General features: G+C 47.4%; 1 protein-coding gene across 12 annotated transcripts in view; it reads right to left on the reverse strand.

Moving 5' to 3' along the window:
* Positions 1-17,510, reverse strand: part of ERC1 (ELKS/RAB6-interacting/CAST family member 1) — a 562,177-nt gene that overhangs the window by 527,617 nt on the left and 17,050 nt on the right. For all 12 annotated transcript variants that reach the window (XM_039546718.1, XM_039546709.1, XM_039546701.1 and 9 more), the window contains exon 2: positions 10,372-11,207. In XM_039546718.1, the coding sequence (XP_039402652.1) occupies positions 10,372-11,040 (669 nt within the window). In that variant the 5' untranslated portion in view covers positions 11,041-11,207. The remainder of the gene's footprint in view (positions 1-10,371; positions 11,208-17,510) is intronic.

Consider the following 17,510-nt stretch of genomic DNA (forward strand, 5'->3'; position numbering starts at 1 on the left):
GGAGCGACATGTCCAATGTTGGTGCGGCCACGCCGGTGCTATCAGGATTACATGGGCATGATCCCCGCGGATCTTAAGAATTACCCTGTGTATCAAGGGAAATGGAGGAAAGACGTAGAGCAGCCCTTCCTTCCATGACAGGAGGAAGGAGTCTGACAGAGGGCCCGGGCTGTGGCCCCGAAGGGAGCAAAACCGCCGACACTTCCTGTTTTCCTTTGAAGCAAACAGGTCTAACTGGGGACGACCCCAGAGCCAGAAGATTGAGCGCACTACGTCCCAACGAAGGGACCACTCGTGGCCCCGGAAAGAGTGGCTGAGGGCGTCCGCCAGGCCATTCTGTTCCCCCGGGAGATAGAACGCCGTCAGGTGGGTAGCATTCTGAACACAAAAGTCCCACAGCGCGAGGGCTTCCCTGCACAGGGGAGAGGAGCGTGCACCCCCCTGTTTGTTGATACAGAAGACCGCTGACGTGTTGTCCGTGAAAACTGAGACACATCTGCCGGCCAGGTGGGATTGGAAGGTAAGACAAGCCAGGCGAACCGCTCTCAGCTCCCTGACGTTGATATGTAACTTGAGGTCCTCCTGCGACCACAAGCCCTGTGTCCTGAGATCCCCCAAGTGCGCTCCCCATCCCCGATCCGAGGCATCCATCACCAGGGAGAGGGATGGTTGAGGGGTGGCGAAGGGAACACCCAAGCACACCTTCTGTGGGTCGAGCCACCATTGGAGAGAGCTCAGCACCACCTGGGGAAGAGTCATCACTGAGTCCAGGGGATCCCTGGCCGGGCGGTAATACCGTCGCTAGCCAGGATTGTAGTGGGCGGAGACGGAGTCTGGCATGGCTCACCACATAGGTGCACGCCGCCATGTGGCCCAACAGTTTGAGGCAGTTTCTTGCCGGGGTGGTCAGGGCGCAGTGCAGACCGAGAATGATTTCGGACATGGACAGGAACCTGGACTCCGGAAGATACGCTCTGGCGTGTGTTGAGTCCAGAACCGTCCCTATAAATTCTATCCTTTGGGTAGGAGACAGAGTGGACTTGGCCTCGTTTAAGAGGAGGCCGAGCTTGAGGAAGATTCGCCTGATGAAAAGCACCTGAGCTTCCACCTGCTCCTTGGAGCGGCCCTTTATAAGCCAATAGTCCAAGTAGGAGAATACCTGGATACCCCGCTTGCGCAGAAAGGCCGCCACGACTGCCATGCACTTTGTGAAGACCCTTGGTGCTGCTGATAGGCCAAACAGGAACACTGTGAACTGCAGATGGGCGTCAGCCACAACAAACCTGAGGTACCAACGGTGTCATGGGATTATGGCAATATGGAAATATGCATCCTTTAAGTCGAGGGCGGCATACCAATCTCCTGGATCCAAGGAGGGAATGATCTAAGACAGGGAGACCATGCGGAATCCGAGCTTTTTCACAAACTTGTTCAGCCGCCGCAAGTCCAGGATGGGTCTGAGGCCCCCTTTTGCCTTCGGTATTAGCACCCAACTGTCCGACGTGATTCGGGACCAGGCATGGTAGAATGGGGACAGACGTGACCCAAAGGTAGGGAAAGAAGGATCCGTAGTCCTGATCGGTAGGCCGTCCTCGACCGTACCATCAAATAGGGGGCCTAGGCCCCGACAACGGTCTCGGTTGGCCGGATGCCTGGCCGGAGGGGTGGTGTTGGTGGTGCCGCCGCCCGTTCCTGCCCCGTCTGCACCCAACCTCTGGATGATTCTGAGGCTGGTAAGGGCGCGGGGCCGCTTGCGGCCTAAACTGCCTACGTTGGGTTGCCGGGGTATGCAGGCCCAGTGAGTGAAGCGTAGCCCGAGTCCTTTAGACTATGCAGACACTTATCCGTTTTGTCCCAAAACAGCATCTGCCCTTCGAAAGGGAGGTCCTGGATAGTCTGCTGGACCTCACAGGGGAGGCCCAAGACCTGGAGCCAGGCTCCCCGCCTCATGACCAGACCTGTTGCCATGGAGCGTGAGGCCGAGTCCACTGCATCTAGAGCAGTCTGAAGGGAGGCTCGGGAGATTAGCTTTCCCTCTTCCACCAAGGCTGAAAACTCTGCCCTCGAGTCCTGGGGAAGGAGCTCAGCAAACTTCGACATGACCGAACATGTGTTATGACCATATCGGCTTACGACAGCCTGTTGGTTGGCTATTCGTAGTTGAAGGCCTGCCGTGGAGTACACCTTTCTACCAAAGAGGTCGAGCCTTTTGGCGTCCCTGTTCTTTGGCATCGACCCTTGGAACCCCTGATGCTCCCTTTGGTTACCCGCGTCTACCACCAGGGAGTCCGGGGAAGGGTGGATGTACAAATGCTCATGCCCCTCCTTCGAGGGCACAAAATAACGCCTCTGTTTTCTTGGCAGTAGGGGCCAATGAGGCTGGCGTTTGCCATAAGGTGCGGGATGTGTCCTCTATGGTCTTGATCAACGGTAGGGCCACCCTGGATGGTCCCAATGGAGCCAGGATGTCCACTACCGGATCTACGTCCACCTCAATTTCCTCAGCCTGGATTGCGAGGCTCTGAGCCGCTCACCTGAGCAGTTGCTGAAGGATCCTAGTGTCTTCCAGGGCCAGTGCCGTGCCCATGACCGCCTCATCCGGGGAAGAAGAGTAGGAAATCACTTGGAGCGGCCCGTCCTCCGGCGCTTCCAGCCCTTCGGGGTCCGGCGGCACACAGTATTGAGGTTGCGGGGCCGGGGCCGGTTCCAAATGCGGCACCACGGCTGGTACCGGGGTCGCCAATGAACGGCTTGGCGTGTCTGGCGGCACCTGTTGAGCACGAACCGTGGTCGCCGCCGGTGCCGATGCCTGGCTAGGGGGTGCTGAACTCAGATGCGGCACACCCCTGCCCGGCGACGGTGCCGGTGGAAGAGGCAACTGCGCCTGGGCCATCGACGCCGAGGAGACCGAGGCCGACCTCGAGCGAGGACCAAACACTTGGCCCACCGACTGGTGGTAGGCCCAGGGGGTCCAAAACGGCCACTGAGAGGGCGGTTGCCATTGCTGCTGCCACTGTGGTGGGTGCCGCTGGTGGCTCAACCCCCAAGTCGATCTCCTGCTCCGTGACCAGCTGGAGCAATAGGAGTCCGCCTCTGAGTCTGAGGTCTCTGAATAAGAGGACCTGAGGGGAGCAGCAACCGTCGTTGCCGGGGAGCAGCGCGGAGGCGGGGAGCTGTCTCTCTGGTCCGGTGCCGCCCGGGTGGTGCGGGACAGAGAGGGAGGCGACAGCATGGCCGGCTTGCCCCTAGACTGTACTGGGGGACGAGCTATGGTCAGCACCTCCCTGCCACGATGCAGGGAGGCCAGTACCGGGAGTCCCAGCAGGTCTGAGGCCGCCTTGAATGCCTCCGGCATCGAGGGGGGACGCACGTCTCCGCTAAGGCCCGGGGATGATGGTCGCTCCGGACTTGACCGCCCTCTCTCCAGTGTGGGAGTCGACGGAGCAGCCGGGGGCTGTGGCCCAGCCTGTCCACTTGTACCAGCGGACGGCGTCGGCCTGTGGAGGTCCTGGCGGGGCGATCGCTCCCTCACCGACCTCTTCTTTTTAGCAGGCACCAGAGAGGGCGAGCGGTGCCGCACTGAGGCCAACTTCTTATGACCCGACTCCCTCCAGTGCCAGGTTTTAGAGGATTTGGGCTGGGCCCTAAGTCCTGATGCCGGTGCCGGGCCGACGATGACATGCTGGACACCGCGTTGGCCGGCTCCGGGTCCGAAGGTGGCCGCAAGGCAGCCTCCATCAGAAAAACTCTAAGTCTTTGTGCTCTGTCTTTGAGAGTTCTGGGACGGAAGCCCCTGCAAATAGTGCACCGGTCCCTTTGGTGGCTCTCCCCGAGGCACCGCAGACAAGCAGAATGCGGGTCACTCTTTGGCATGACCTTTCCGCAGTCCTTGCAGAGTTTAAACCCAGGGGACCCAGGCATGCCCCGGCGGGGCAACAAGTAGGTGGGGGAACCCCCAACAGCAAAGAACTATGTACAACTAATCTAGATAGACTAACTATATACACAAACTATATACATGAGGTTTATGGACACTGCTAAACTTGCTATCAGCAAGCGAAGTTCCAGCTAGCTGTCACCAGAGGTAAGAAGGAACTGAGGGGGTGGAGGGTTGGCAGGCCCCTTTATAGGGCGCCAGGGCAGACTCTACGGTCAGTGCTCAGGGAAAATCTTCCGGCTGGCGTGCACGCAGCGCGTGCACACCTACTTTGAATGGACATGAACAACCACTCGAAGAAGAAAAGGTAGACACTGAACAAGTGAATGAACATGACTGATATGTAACAAAGCAGACAAATTCCTCTTTTCCCTGCACATGGCCACCAAAATCTCTCTCTGGAAGAAATTATACCATAGAAGGTAAGCAACAGTGAAGTATGGATGGACCAGCAGCCAATGTCTTTTACACACATCAGAATATCTCTTAACATGGGGCCTGGCTGTTCTTTCAGTCAGGAGATAAAGGCTTTATTTTGATGGAATATTGTATGTTCCGCAAGCTTAAATAACAGTATTCTAGAAATATTTTCATGTTTAAAAATTTGTACTAGGAATATTTTTCTATGTCTCAACCTGTAATGTTAAATGCCCCAGTTACCATGAGTACAAATGAACAGGCCTCAAAGGGAAAGAAAAAATTACTAAACTTCAATCCTCTGAAAATATCCTAGTAACTCTGCTATGAATAAATATGCCATTATTTTAAGAATGGATTGCTTGGGTCCTTCAAGAGCTAGAAGCAAACAACACGACCCATTAGAAATCTGGGAATCTCCCATTTCCAAACAATATAAAGCTCCCATTTCTATCCTTGCAGTGTTCTAAGAAATTAAACCTTAAAATCTGTCATTGGTCCAGGATAGAACAGGGACCATCCCTGGGTCTCAGGGCACTGTGAGACTGCGGCATGGAGAAGATTCCACATTTGATGGGAAGGGAAGGAAGGAAATGTTTTGTCAGGTTGAGGGATTTTTTTTGTATTATTACGGTGTGAAAGTTTGGAAGGTCCCAACAGAGGTACTGATGTATTAGTGGGCAGAGTGCTGACTAAGTGGTCAAAAGATAAATTATATTTACCATGTACTGTATCACATGCATATCAACACTATGTGCAAAAACATACATACAACTTGAACAAACCACGCCTGCCAGTAGTCAGTGGGCTGAAGAGACAAAAAGCTCAGATTTTAAACATTTGATCACTCAAGAAAATATTGCAATTTTACTCTTTTGGTAACCAATACAAATATTTAATTGAAGTTAAGAAGCACTGCATGTTCAAAAACCATCTGTTAATTACACATGCACTTCAATATGTTTGTTGCGCTGACAGACAGTGCATCCAGACTGAAAGCTAAAATTTGAAGCTGATTTGAAGCTTCAGAGAAGCGTGTGGGTAGCTCAGAAACAGCAATATTATATATCTACATATATCTATGTAGATATAGATATATAGCCACATTTACATACCTTTTCCAAATTTGGCGCTTAAGGAAAAACAACATTTTAAATAAAACTTATTTTTTCACTGCAAGTATATTATCTGCTTAATGTCTCCACTTGATTGATCCCTAATGTTCCAGGAGAGGCAGCATGCTATCCAACCTACCCACTATTAAACTTTTCTATAAATTATGTCTATATTCAGCAATGGTCTAAGACCACCTAACCACATATACATTTTATAAAGATCAACATGATCATGCTTCCTTACAAAGATTCAGCATTGCTATTAACTGTAACTATGTCAGAGAAAAAAGGAAATCTTAAATTAGAAAATCAATTCTGTTTGACAGAAGTCTAAAGGCCATAGACTTATGGCTTATTTTATTTTTTTTAAAAACATCTTCTAAAACTAAGGTAATTTAACCATCCCTTATGTTCAAGAAAGATGAGGTGTCAATAAAGGATATCAACATAGTAATAAAATCTATCCAGGGACTATGTGGTATGCATGTGAAAATAAAAAGATATACTCATGGTGGAAAGGGCAAGGAGACTTCAAGATGACCTTAAAATGATGGCATGAGTCAGCCAGTCTTGGCTCCACAAGCAGAGCTGGTGCGTACAGCTGGATTTGTCCTTAACTAGATTCTGTACAAAATTTAAGCTCTACCCCTACCCACACAAAATCTAAGAGCTTCATTAAAAAGGGTCTGTTGAAATACAAGTGTTGACATTGAACAAACCAACTTCCGCAAGCTTACTGGAAGATAATGTAAAGGGGAACAAATTAAACAAAATTTTATTAATGCAATGGACAGATCCCAGCTGCCCAGATCACAGAAAAATCCCTGGTCCAGAGCCTAAAAAGAGAAATCTGTTTAATTACAGGAAATCCTATTAAACTGATCTTTCTTATAAAAGGTGAAATGACCAACTCCAGAAGGCTATAGAGAATATAATGAATGCGGAGTTTAATTAGGGCATACTGCTAGCTGACTATAATCTATTAATTAGCATTCCCAGTTTCTACATCTCATTGCATGTTTCACTTTGCTTTTAAATTGCACCCTTCCTTTTTTGGACCAAAGTTATACAATCCCAGCATTGTGATAATAATTACAGTGGGCGCCTAGGGAAGAGAGTCCTGGCAATAACCTTAAGTGTTTAATTAGGGTGCTGGTGAGGGGAAGGAGGGGAGAAATGATGTGGAAAAAATCAGTGTTCTCCAATCTCTACATATGTTCTTTATAACATAATAATCTACTGATTGTTCCAAAGAGTTTGAGTTATTGAACAAGCCAGCCATAGGCTATATGTTGCCTTCAAGATTTTCATAATGAATGGAAGTTCAGAAACATCAAATCTTGAAATAACTCACTTTAAACCACGCTGACCTAGAAATAGAAAAGAATCACTTTATTTTTTGTGGCACTTTCCCCCATACCCACCTTCCAAAGCTAAAACAAGGATTGGATAAAGGAGTGAGTATGCCAGTAGAGCTTCAAGGCTCTAATCACATCTGAAGTAGAGCACACATTTTCTTTAAAAGATGTGAGATGGATGAAAATTCAACAGGGAAATATCCTGATTGTTGTGAAAAATCAAAAACAGATTAGGGGTAAACTCTGGGACTGCACACAGGACTGGTTTGCCACGTGAAAAAAAAAGGGTTTTTCTTAAAGGAGAGGATGAATGGTTCCCCAGCTCAACCGGCTAAACTATTAGCTAGAAGGTATAAAGGAAAGCAATCAAAAGGGATGGAGGTTATTTGCTCAAAAGGAGGAACAAAGACTTCAGAACTAACATGAGATTCCAAGGAGATACCTCTGGTCTCGCTGGTGTGGGTTTAGATGGGAAGCTACATTGAATTATTTTAACTAGAGAGTGAGAGCTTACTTTAAAGTCCTCGACCTAACCTGTTGTGATAATTAGGCCTACAAATTTACCCTAATTGTAAGCTCAACAGTAAAAAGTAAGTGAAAGTTCATAGTGTCACAATAACCTATAATAAAACTGTTGATGGGAAAAGTTGCAAAAGGGAGACAGGAAGACTGAATTAGGACAAACCAACAGGCCTACAGATATAATTCCGGGACTGTAATTCCTGGTAAACAACAACACTGTCAGACTGAAAACCAATTAACCAAAATTAGTATGTAGGAAATCAGGCCTAATAGGTGGACAAAATAATGAGGGGAACCCTTTTGGCGTTCTTAAAAAAAAAAAAAAAAAAAAAAGAGAGACTGACTGTAGGAGAAAAATTGGTTACTGAAGTGACCTTCATAATCATGGCTGCCATCTCCACCCCTGCTTTGGGCACTAGTCCTTCGTCATCCTGAGAAGTGTCCACACCAGACTGGGCCAGAGAAAGGAAATCAAATGACATTATCACTTCCACAAGCTCCAGCTGAATCCTGAACACCATCTGGGATGTGAGACTGTCTCCCCCAACCCTATATATTATTTTCCTTCCCTACCTATTCTTTACTTTCCTATCTCTCTCCTTTTTCATTCCATCTAACAAGAGTCCAGCTTAGTCAGCCAGGACTGCATATTTTACAGCACGACTGTAAGCCTATGACCAGAAAGAGGCAGCTAAAAGCCATACCCTAAACAGCTTGTCTCCCTCAGCAACAAAAGCTAGCCCAATAAAAGATATTACTTACCCACCTTGTCTATCTAATGCCTGGTCTACACTAGTGGGGGGGAAATCGAACTAAGTTACACAATTTCAGCTCTGCGAATAACGTAGCTGAAGTCGACGTACTTAGATCTACTCACTGCAGTGTCTTCATTGCGGTCAGTCAACAGCTAACACTCCCTCATCGACTCTGCCTGCGCCTCTCGCTCTGGTGGAGTACCGGAGTTGACGGGACAGCACTCGGAGGTCAATTTATTGCATCTAGACTAGAGGCGATAAATCGACCCCCGCTGGATCGATCGCTGCCTGTCGATCCTCTGGGTAATGTAGACAAGCCCTCTGAGACTGTCAAACAAAATTTCCTTCTAAAATCTCTTTCCAGCTAAAGGAAAAGGGAACAGGGGATGCTGTTAAAATGAAATCCTTATTTAACACTTTACATTTCAAATGCTTTAACTGTTTTTCCTTTTCTGCATCTTTAATAAAAGTTCAAAAGTATTTTTAATTATATGTTAACCATAGTACTAACCAGACTGAGGCCTCTGTATACCAAACCCCAAACCTTGTTTAAAACTGTTTAATGTTGGACAGTGAATGGCTTTTGTTAACACCTCTGGCCCAACAGAACAAACCCTAATGCCCCCACGGGTGAAAATTTGCTCTTTATGGGTGCCAAAAGAAAAATCTAGATTACTAAAATTCTCTACCACTGATTCACTTTATAGCTGGACAAGTCATTACAAATGAGTAAAATTACAGCACAGAAAGTTTAAGGTACAGTCAGCCTGTAGACGAGTCAGACTCACCCCTGCAGCGCCTCCTGCTGGTGACTCTGGGGAATTAGCTCTGTTCCAGCCAGGAGCGCCCTCTGCAGGCCGGTGATCCACCTGTTTGCTACTGGCCCGAGTCCCTCCCAGGACCCCGGTGCCTCTTTAACCTGTAACTGGGTTTCCCCCTCCCCAGGGAACCCCCACCTTCTATCCCCACCTTGCCTCAGTGTATGGCTACTGCCAGTCATTGTCGAGCCCCACACTCTGGGGCAGACTGCAGTCTCAGCCTACTCATCACAGGCAAAGGGGTTTGGACCTGCTGCCTTGGCCTACCCTTGGGCTGCCCTCTGCAACCCCTAGTACCTGTTGGCCCTTCGCTAGGCCGCAGCCTGGGGCTTTCTAGGCTGGAGCTCCCCAGCTCCTCAGCCTTTCCCCAGCCCTGCTTCACCCTAGGTACCTTGTCTCAGTCCCTGCAGCCAGGCCCTTCTCTCTCTGAAGGCAGAGAGAGACTGTCTCAGTCCCTGCAGCCACTTCCCCAATCAGCCCAGCCTAGAGCAGCAGCTCTCAAGCCCTGCCAGGCTGCTTTTAAACCCCTCAGGGCAGGAGCAGGGGTCACCCTGCTACACAGCCCTACTAAATCAGAGGTCAACAGTTGTTAACAGGGTGATTTAGTTTGTGTAAACATGAACAGATTGCATTATCACACTAACAAAACAAAAACAAAATCACATCTATGTCATAATACACCGATTGCAGAAGGTATCAAATAAGCACAACTCTCTGTAAGAAGCCAGATTAAAGCAGAAAGTTGAGTTCTAACTTCTTGGAGGTAAATGATGTATCTAATCTTGTCAGGCACGCCAGCCTAGTCTACACTACAAGTAATACTCAGTTGCTGACAACAGGTGCAGCTGAACAAGTGCTGAATAAAGTATAACAGCAAGTGTAGCCAAGGACAAACTGTTCAGCAACATTTCAGCAATCCCCAGACCTGCAATTTTTAGCCAGTTTCTAAAATGATACCAAATACACTTTAGCCTTAGCTTCACTTAGACAATGTTCAGCAGCAGTTCAACGGTACCCTCTGTCAGCAACTGATATATTTTTAACACATAAAATGCTTCAGATATTACAGGAATAAGCACTATAGAAATATCAATAAATATCAATAGAGAATAACCTGATATTTAAAGGGAAATAAATTAACTGGTTAATATCAATCCACACCCAAATACTACATAACACACAACAGCACATCAAGTGACCCATGCTCAGAGGGCTTGGAATTCTGCTAGCATAACTTTTGTTCAACAAGTGGCATTATGGTTTGAAAATACATTTTTTTAAACGTATTCCATTACCTTGGGAAAGCCCCCAACCCATTCTACCTAATTTAGAGGTGGAATCCAGTGTAGAGTCCAAGAGTAAAACAGAAATAACCCACAGATTCAGTCCAACTCTCTCCCACCCAAACCATATACACACACAGTTCAACAATAATCTTGCATAACTTACCTGGTTTTCTTCCTGCACCACTCTATACTGCTCCTTCCAAATGGTGATTTTGGAAGCTTCATCTTTTCTCAAGGCTCTCTCCTTCTTTAGCTCGGGACTCCAGAAAGTCTTGATGCTGTTCATGGAGGAGCTCAGCTTGCTTTCTTTCACCTCCACATCCTTGCGCAACAAATCATTTTCTCGTAGCACCTCTTTGAGCTGTGTCTGCAGATCCATTATAGTGTTATCCCTGGCCTGGCGCAGTGAGTGAGGCACAGTGGATGCCATGCTCACTGGAGGGAGGTGGTGGTCTCCAAATGCAATAGTATCACTGGCAACCCCACTACTGGCAATATTGGGGCTGCTACCCATAGCAGTCATCCTAACACCATAAGGCAGCCGCCCCCCGGATCGTCCAAGAGTCATGGTGCTTTTAGGGGTGTCAGCACCCACGTTCTCATGGTCACTTAGATACATAGGGCCAGATGTGGCATAGGCAGCATTTAAGGATTGAATATTTTCCATGGAAAGCGTTTTCCCACTCCCACCCCCAGCACTGCTTCCAGAGCTCCCACCTGTGCTGTTGGTTCGACGATGACCCAAGCGCGGTGATCTTGGCAACCTTGGTGAACGCCCAGGACTCTGGTTGCTTGGTTCAACCTTACCAACTGACCGAGCACTTCCATACATGATTGAACTGGTGGCGTGAGGTGACTATACAGGTATCAAGCAGGAATGAGATAGAGATACTGTGAGGTTTTTCTGTGGTTGCAAGTCAGCTTAAGGCCAATCACAATTTATAATAGATCCAGTTGTCCATTTCTGAAGTCACGTACTCATGGTGTTTGAGATCATATCTGTATCAATTAAAAAAAAAACATTCAATACCCAATATCTCAAAAAAAAAGAAAAATAATAAATAACCTCCTTCCATTTTGATCCACCACAAGCGGAAAGTGTCCTCTAATAGTTATTTCTCAATTTCTCCATAATACTTCCAACTACTTGCAGCTGTCAAAAATGGAACTTTTCAAAACCTCAAGAATCAAACTTAAAGTGAGTTTTATGATTATAGGCTCTCTCTCTATGTTGTCGTCACTGAAAAATGACAAACCTAACAGAGACGCCTCCATCATTTTTCAGATCATTTCTTTGCCTATGGCCATGGTCTAAACTCTAAAAGAACAATCTAATCTTTTCCCCCTTTCAAATTGCTCCCCTCCCTCCCTAAACTGTAGCTTCTGTCAGGAAACTCAATTTCATAAACAAATTTGAACCCATTTGACATGTATGAATCTTTCCCAGGCAAGTGCCTCAGCTTTTGCAACTTGAGATTTCATTTAAAAATAAAATATCTAGACCCCTTGGCTGTAAAAATGATCCCCCAAATATGAACCCAGTGTAAACTAATACAGTGCCGTTTTTCTAAATTCACTTGCAGACAGTTCCAGAGCCTCGGTCACTCCTCAGAGAGGCTTTTCAGTCTACACTGCTGCCATTCAGAACTCTGCGGTCAGCAGTGATACTGACAACAGTCAAGTCGTTGCTGACAGTGAAGCTCTAAGCAGCAATAGATGCAGGCACTAGAACTATTATGCTGTGAGGACTCCCTCCACAAACAAGGCATGACAAGAACAGCAGATCCCCCATTATCATCCTTGGAGCAACTCAGGGAAAGGGGAGAATAAAGCCAACAGTGTTCCTTCTTCCTTTCAGCAGCTGTGAGGAGACTGCAGAAAATGTAGGGAGTGATATGTTTTGTGATGAGGTTATGTTTTTGGGTGACCAGATGGAAGAGACTGATAGGGTAAGTTAAGAGAGAGAATATGGTACTAAAGGAGATGCTTGGATAAATGGAAAGAAAAAATAATAGGTGAGTTACAAAACATAATACGGGAACAGGTAACAGGGTAAAGGTAGAGAGAAGAAAAAATTGGGAACATAAACCAGAAACTTATCTTCTTTGCAGTGTTTTCAGTGTAAGGGAAAGAAAAAAGTGGAGTAAAAGCAGAAAAAGGAACAACAAAAAACAAGAGGCAGTGAATCACATTTTAAAAATAGAAAGTTAAATGACAACGTACAAACAGTATACTGCTGTTTCCTTTATATATTTCAGAAGGTGCAATAGCACAGGAAATTTTCACCTTGCTGTAGGGACTGTTTTTCAAGTCCTGTTCACTAACTACTGCTAGCAAAAATTGTAAATAGGTGTGAAAGTATTTGTTCACTTGAACCCTTTCTTCAAGAAATGACCACAATGTATCTAAACAGTTGGCTGATGCACTAAGTTTGGCAGTAACACTGCTAAAGCTTACTTTAAAAGCTCAGGCACAGAGAAGTGAACTCAGTTTATAACACAGTAAGCTATTTGGCTACCAAAACCAAAACACAGTAGCTCACAGATTTTTTAAGTCAGGAATTAGAGATGGCAAAGTCTTCTTAGTTCACTTATTCCCACATGAGTCAGAGGAGGATTCTTCCCTTTCACAGTGAAGTCTACAGTGTCATAAAATTAGGCTGACCAACTGTCAAGAGACTATGCTCTAGATCTTGAAATAAAACAGCAAAGTAGCCAATTTCTTTGAACAAGAACTTGACAAAAAGTCAGTTTGATTAAGTCATCCTCAGTGTCTGGACTACTAGTTTGTTCATTCCTGCTCTGCCACACTGGATAAGGGCATGCAAATCAGATTGTACTATTTCCAAAACAGTATCTGAAGCACATTCATTGAGGGCTTGTCCACATGAGGCCTCAGGAAAATTAATTCAAACTAACTAAATGTGTGAATTTAAAGCAGATTAATCAAATCACATTAAATGTGTGTGGACCCACTCATTCAGAATTGAAATGGCTTTAATATGGTTCATCTGAGCTATACCTAATTAAGGCCACTTAAGAGTATGGGACAAAGGCATTTTGCAGTGTGGATGCAGATCAAGTTCAGGTCACCAGATTCAGGTCTGGAGATTCCACCAACACTATCCCACCTCTAGAGCTGTTTTCTCCAGCCCTTCCATCCCAAACCTTCCCACTCACTTCAGAAGAACCAGAACAAACCACTTGGTTCAAATGTAGCTGCTCAGCATTTAACCCTTCATTTACACACACACACGCACGCACAGCTCAACTGGAAACTGTTAACCCTTGTGTGTACTACCTATGGCCAACAATAAGAAAAAGTCCTGTATTAAGCATGTTGTTAGCTGGCCAGAACACAGATGGATTCTGGTTAACCTCTGGCACAAAGCGAGAAAGACATTCAATTTCACTAAGAGTACAAGAAATGATCAGATCTACAAAGCTATATGTGAGCAGCTGGTGGTGTTGGGAATTTATCAGACCCCAGAAAAATGCAGAAAGCAAATCAAGTGGCTGAAGACAAACTACTGCAGGGATCGGCAACCCAATAAGCACAGGACCCACCAAGGTAGAGGAGGAACTTTGTCACCGTAGTTAAAAAGCACAGGAAGGACATCTAAAGGAGGAGAGAGGGGCTAGGAGAACCCAGGGGAAGTCAGGTCTCTGGCGGATGAGATCACTTCCTCTCCCTGGAGAAAGGGCTGAGGTTGAAAGACACTATAAGCAGAAGTGCTGCACACGGATTGTGAGGATGCCTTTGTGGTGGCAACATAAATAAAAACTCAGAGAGGTGTTGACAATCAAGAGGCATCCATGACTATCTGGGAATGACCCCACACCAGGAGAGGAGCTTGCCCAGTTACAGATGTTGAAATCATTTCAATGTTTTGTACATGTACCTCACCATGATGTGCGAAGGCTTTCAATGTTTTGTATGTGAAGAAAATAAAGCCAGATGACAAAGGTATTATGTTTTGACCTTGAGTGAAAGCAGCCCCTTTGACAGAGGAGAAAATGTAAAAAAAAATTTCCACTGTCAATAATGTACTTTTTTTTTCTTTCCCCCTTTCCTTTCAAGGCACTTTGCACAGGAAAAATATGCCACCGCAGCCTGGGGGAGATTCACCTATTGCAGGCAAGGAGAAAGAGTCTAAGATGAGTTGAAATGGGAGAGATTCTAGATAAAATGAATCAGCAGCTAGAGTTCCAGAAGGATAAGGATGCAAGAAGGGTGGAAAGAGAGAGAACAGCTGCACACAGCATGAGGAGAGACTGATGGAAAGATTCAGGCCAGTTTGTTTACCTGTTGCGTCAGCAGGTTCGGTGGATCGCGGCTCCCACTGGCCGCAGTTCGCTGTCCCAGGCCAATGGGGGTGGCAGGAAGCTGCGGCCAGCACATCCCTCGCCCGCGCCGCTTCCCGCCACCCCCATTGGCCCAACACGGCAGGTAAACAAACTGGCCCAGCCCGCCAGAGTGCTTACCCTGGCGAGCCACGTGCCAGAGGTTGCCAACCTCTGAACTACTGCAAAGTCAAAAATTCAGAGCACCTCTGAAATACCCATCTTCCTGTCCCTTTCACAAAGAATTTGATGGAGTACTCGGAATTGTAACAAGCAGTGGGCCCCACAGTGAGGCATGACAATCTGCTGTGCAAGGATGGCACCCTTATGATCGCTGAGACACAGACACTGCCACAGGACAGACAGCCATCAGATGCAGTGCAAGAAGTGACACTGGTGCTGAGACGAGTAACTAAATAGCTATGCAGCTGGAGCAGCTACAGCAAATCCTGGGTCTGTAGTAGGAGGCGCTGTTTGAGGACGGCCCTGGGCAGTGGCCCACTACAGTTAGATAGTGGGTGGGGTCCCAGGGGGCAATTAGGGGCAGGGATCCCAGGAGGGGGCGGTCAGGGGACAAGGAGCAGGGGGGTTGGATGGGTGTTGTGTTCTGAGGGGGGCAGTCAGGGGGCGGGAGGTGGGAGAGGACAGATAGGGGGCAGGGGCCAGGCTCTTTGGGGCAGCACAGCCTTCCCTACCCGGCCCTCCATACAGTTTTGCAAGCCCGATGTGGCCCTCGGGCCAAAAAGTTTGCCCACCCCTGGCCTATAGCATTCTGGGGTAGCCAGCTTCCAGATAGGTATAGTGACCTGCAACTGGAATACCATGGCCTCCCTCATGTAGATGATGTGGTGCTTGGGGTTGGGGCAAGCTGCTCCAAACCTCAAGGAACATCTGCTTCTTCATATGAAAGTTACGGACCCGCTGTTGGTCATCCCAGGTCCACATAATAACATGATCCCACCAGTTCACACTTGTGGCCCTGCTCCAGAAAGGCCAGTCTACACAGGGGAAATCTGCAGCTAAGGCAACAGGCTTGAGTAGCATTAGCTGGATCACAACTGGCATGGCAGTATCCACCTCCGAAAGGTGCCTTTGGTAGGTCAAAAACCTGCCGCTGAAATGTCCATGAGCACCTCACAGATTCCATGTGTGATTCCAGAAATAGAACTGACAGAGAGATGGGGAAGTTCTTCCAGTGGGTCAGGATCCATGTTGGGACAAGATCCTGGCTCTGACTGCCAGGAGCACGTGGACACAAAATGGCTCAGCTGGATGTGTTGGCAGGCTAAAACCACACAAAACATTTCCAATCAACTCCTGCAGGAGGGACAGACAAGTTCTCCCACAACGAACCAAGCCCTAGAGCAAGTACAGCTGGTGAAGGCACTAAGAATGCTGGGATATGATGGTATATGCCCGCAGAAGCTGAAGTTCTGACTCAACTCTGCATAGTGCAGTATGAACACACCAGCAAAGTTGAGAGACCTGGGTTTCCAAAGCAATGTGAATGCTGAAGCGCAAGGTTGGAAACACCAAATCTGCAGACCTGGGTCATACAGATCTGGGTTTACTATGCTATGTAGACATACCCTTAGGGCTCATCTACAAAGCAGGTTTAACCTGAAGCTTTTTGATGAGCGTCAGGTAACACACGCATATGAGCCGCGCCAATAGTGTGTATATGGAGCACACGTTCCATCTTTCAATTTGCATAGCATGTACACACAACAGCTTGCTGCATACTGAGGACAAGGTATTCTCTGAGAATCCCACAGACCTTTGCTTCACTACTGAGCAGTGTGCATTCTGGGATGTTTCTTGCTGTGAGTTGTAGGATTCAAAGCAAGAAGCTAGGCAATCTCATATTTTTTTTAAAATCCCATGTTTCCACTGTCCCCATCCCATACTTTCTTTCTGGGTGGGCTAGCCCCATTTTCAAGTTGCTGTTGGTCAGCACGGACCAAACACTGCTCTGCACCACTATGATAGCGATCACAAAATACATAGAGGCTGCCTGGGCTCTATTTAAGCTCTGAAAGCCGAATGAATTTGGCTTTGAACTTTCCCCATCACACCACGAAGCAGATATGGCAGCAGTGGCAACAGCTCCTCCAGCAGTAGAAAGATTCAGAAGTGGAGAAAGCAGGTCAGGGACCATGAAAAAGAGGACACTGAGCAGCTGATACTAGAAGACTGGGTCCTGGAGTAATTTCACACAATGCAGCACCATTTCTGGACTCAAGAAACTAGTGTGGTTTGGTGGGAAAGGATTGTTTTGTAGATATTGGATGACCAGAAGTCATGAGAAAATTTCAGGATAGGAAAGGAACCCCTTTTTTGAGATGTGCAGTGAACTGACCCCAAAGCTGCAGTGACAGTACCAACATCCAGTGCCACATACCTGTGGAGAAACAGATCACCACTGCCATCTGGAAGCTAGCCACTCCCAAAAGCTACCAGTCCATAACCAACCAATTTAGTGTGGGGAAATCAACTGCTGGGTCTATTGTCATGCAGATGTATCATAGCATCGAAAAGATACAGTAACTCCTCACTTAAAGTCATCCCGCTTAACACTATTTCGTTGCTGATCAATTAGGGAACATACTCATTTAAAGTTGTGCAATGCTCCACTCTTACGTTGTTTGGCTGCCTGCTTTCTCCACAGCTGGCAGCCTCCCTACAGTGCCCCTCCAACCCCCAGCGCCTCCCGCCCGCCGACAGACCCCGCAGATCAGCGCCTTCCCCCACCTTCTGCCGGCAGCAATCAGCTGGCTTGCAACGTTTTGGAGGCATGAGGGAGGGGGTAGGAGTCAGGACTAGGCACGCAGGCTCCCCGTCCCTCCCCTGCCTCCCGAACGCGGCAAGCCAGCTGATTGCTCTAAGTAGGAGGGAGGACTCGGCCTGCCTCCCCCCACTTCCCTCCCGAACGCGGCAATCAGCTGGCTTGCGGCATTTA

The sequence above is a fragment of the Mauremys reevesii genome, linkage group 1 (genome assembly GCF_016161935.1).
Source record: "Mauremys reevesii isolate NIE-2019 linkage group 1, ASM1616193v1, whole genome shotgun sequence".
NCBI classification, from domain to species: domain Eukaryota; kingdom Metazoa; phylum Chordata; order Testudines; family Geoemydidae; genus Mauremys; species Mauremys reevesii.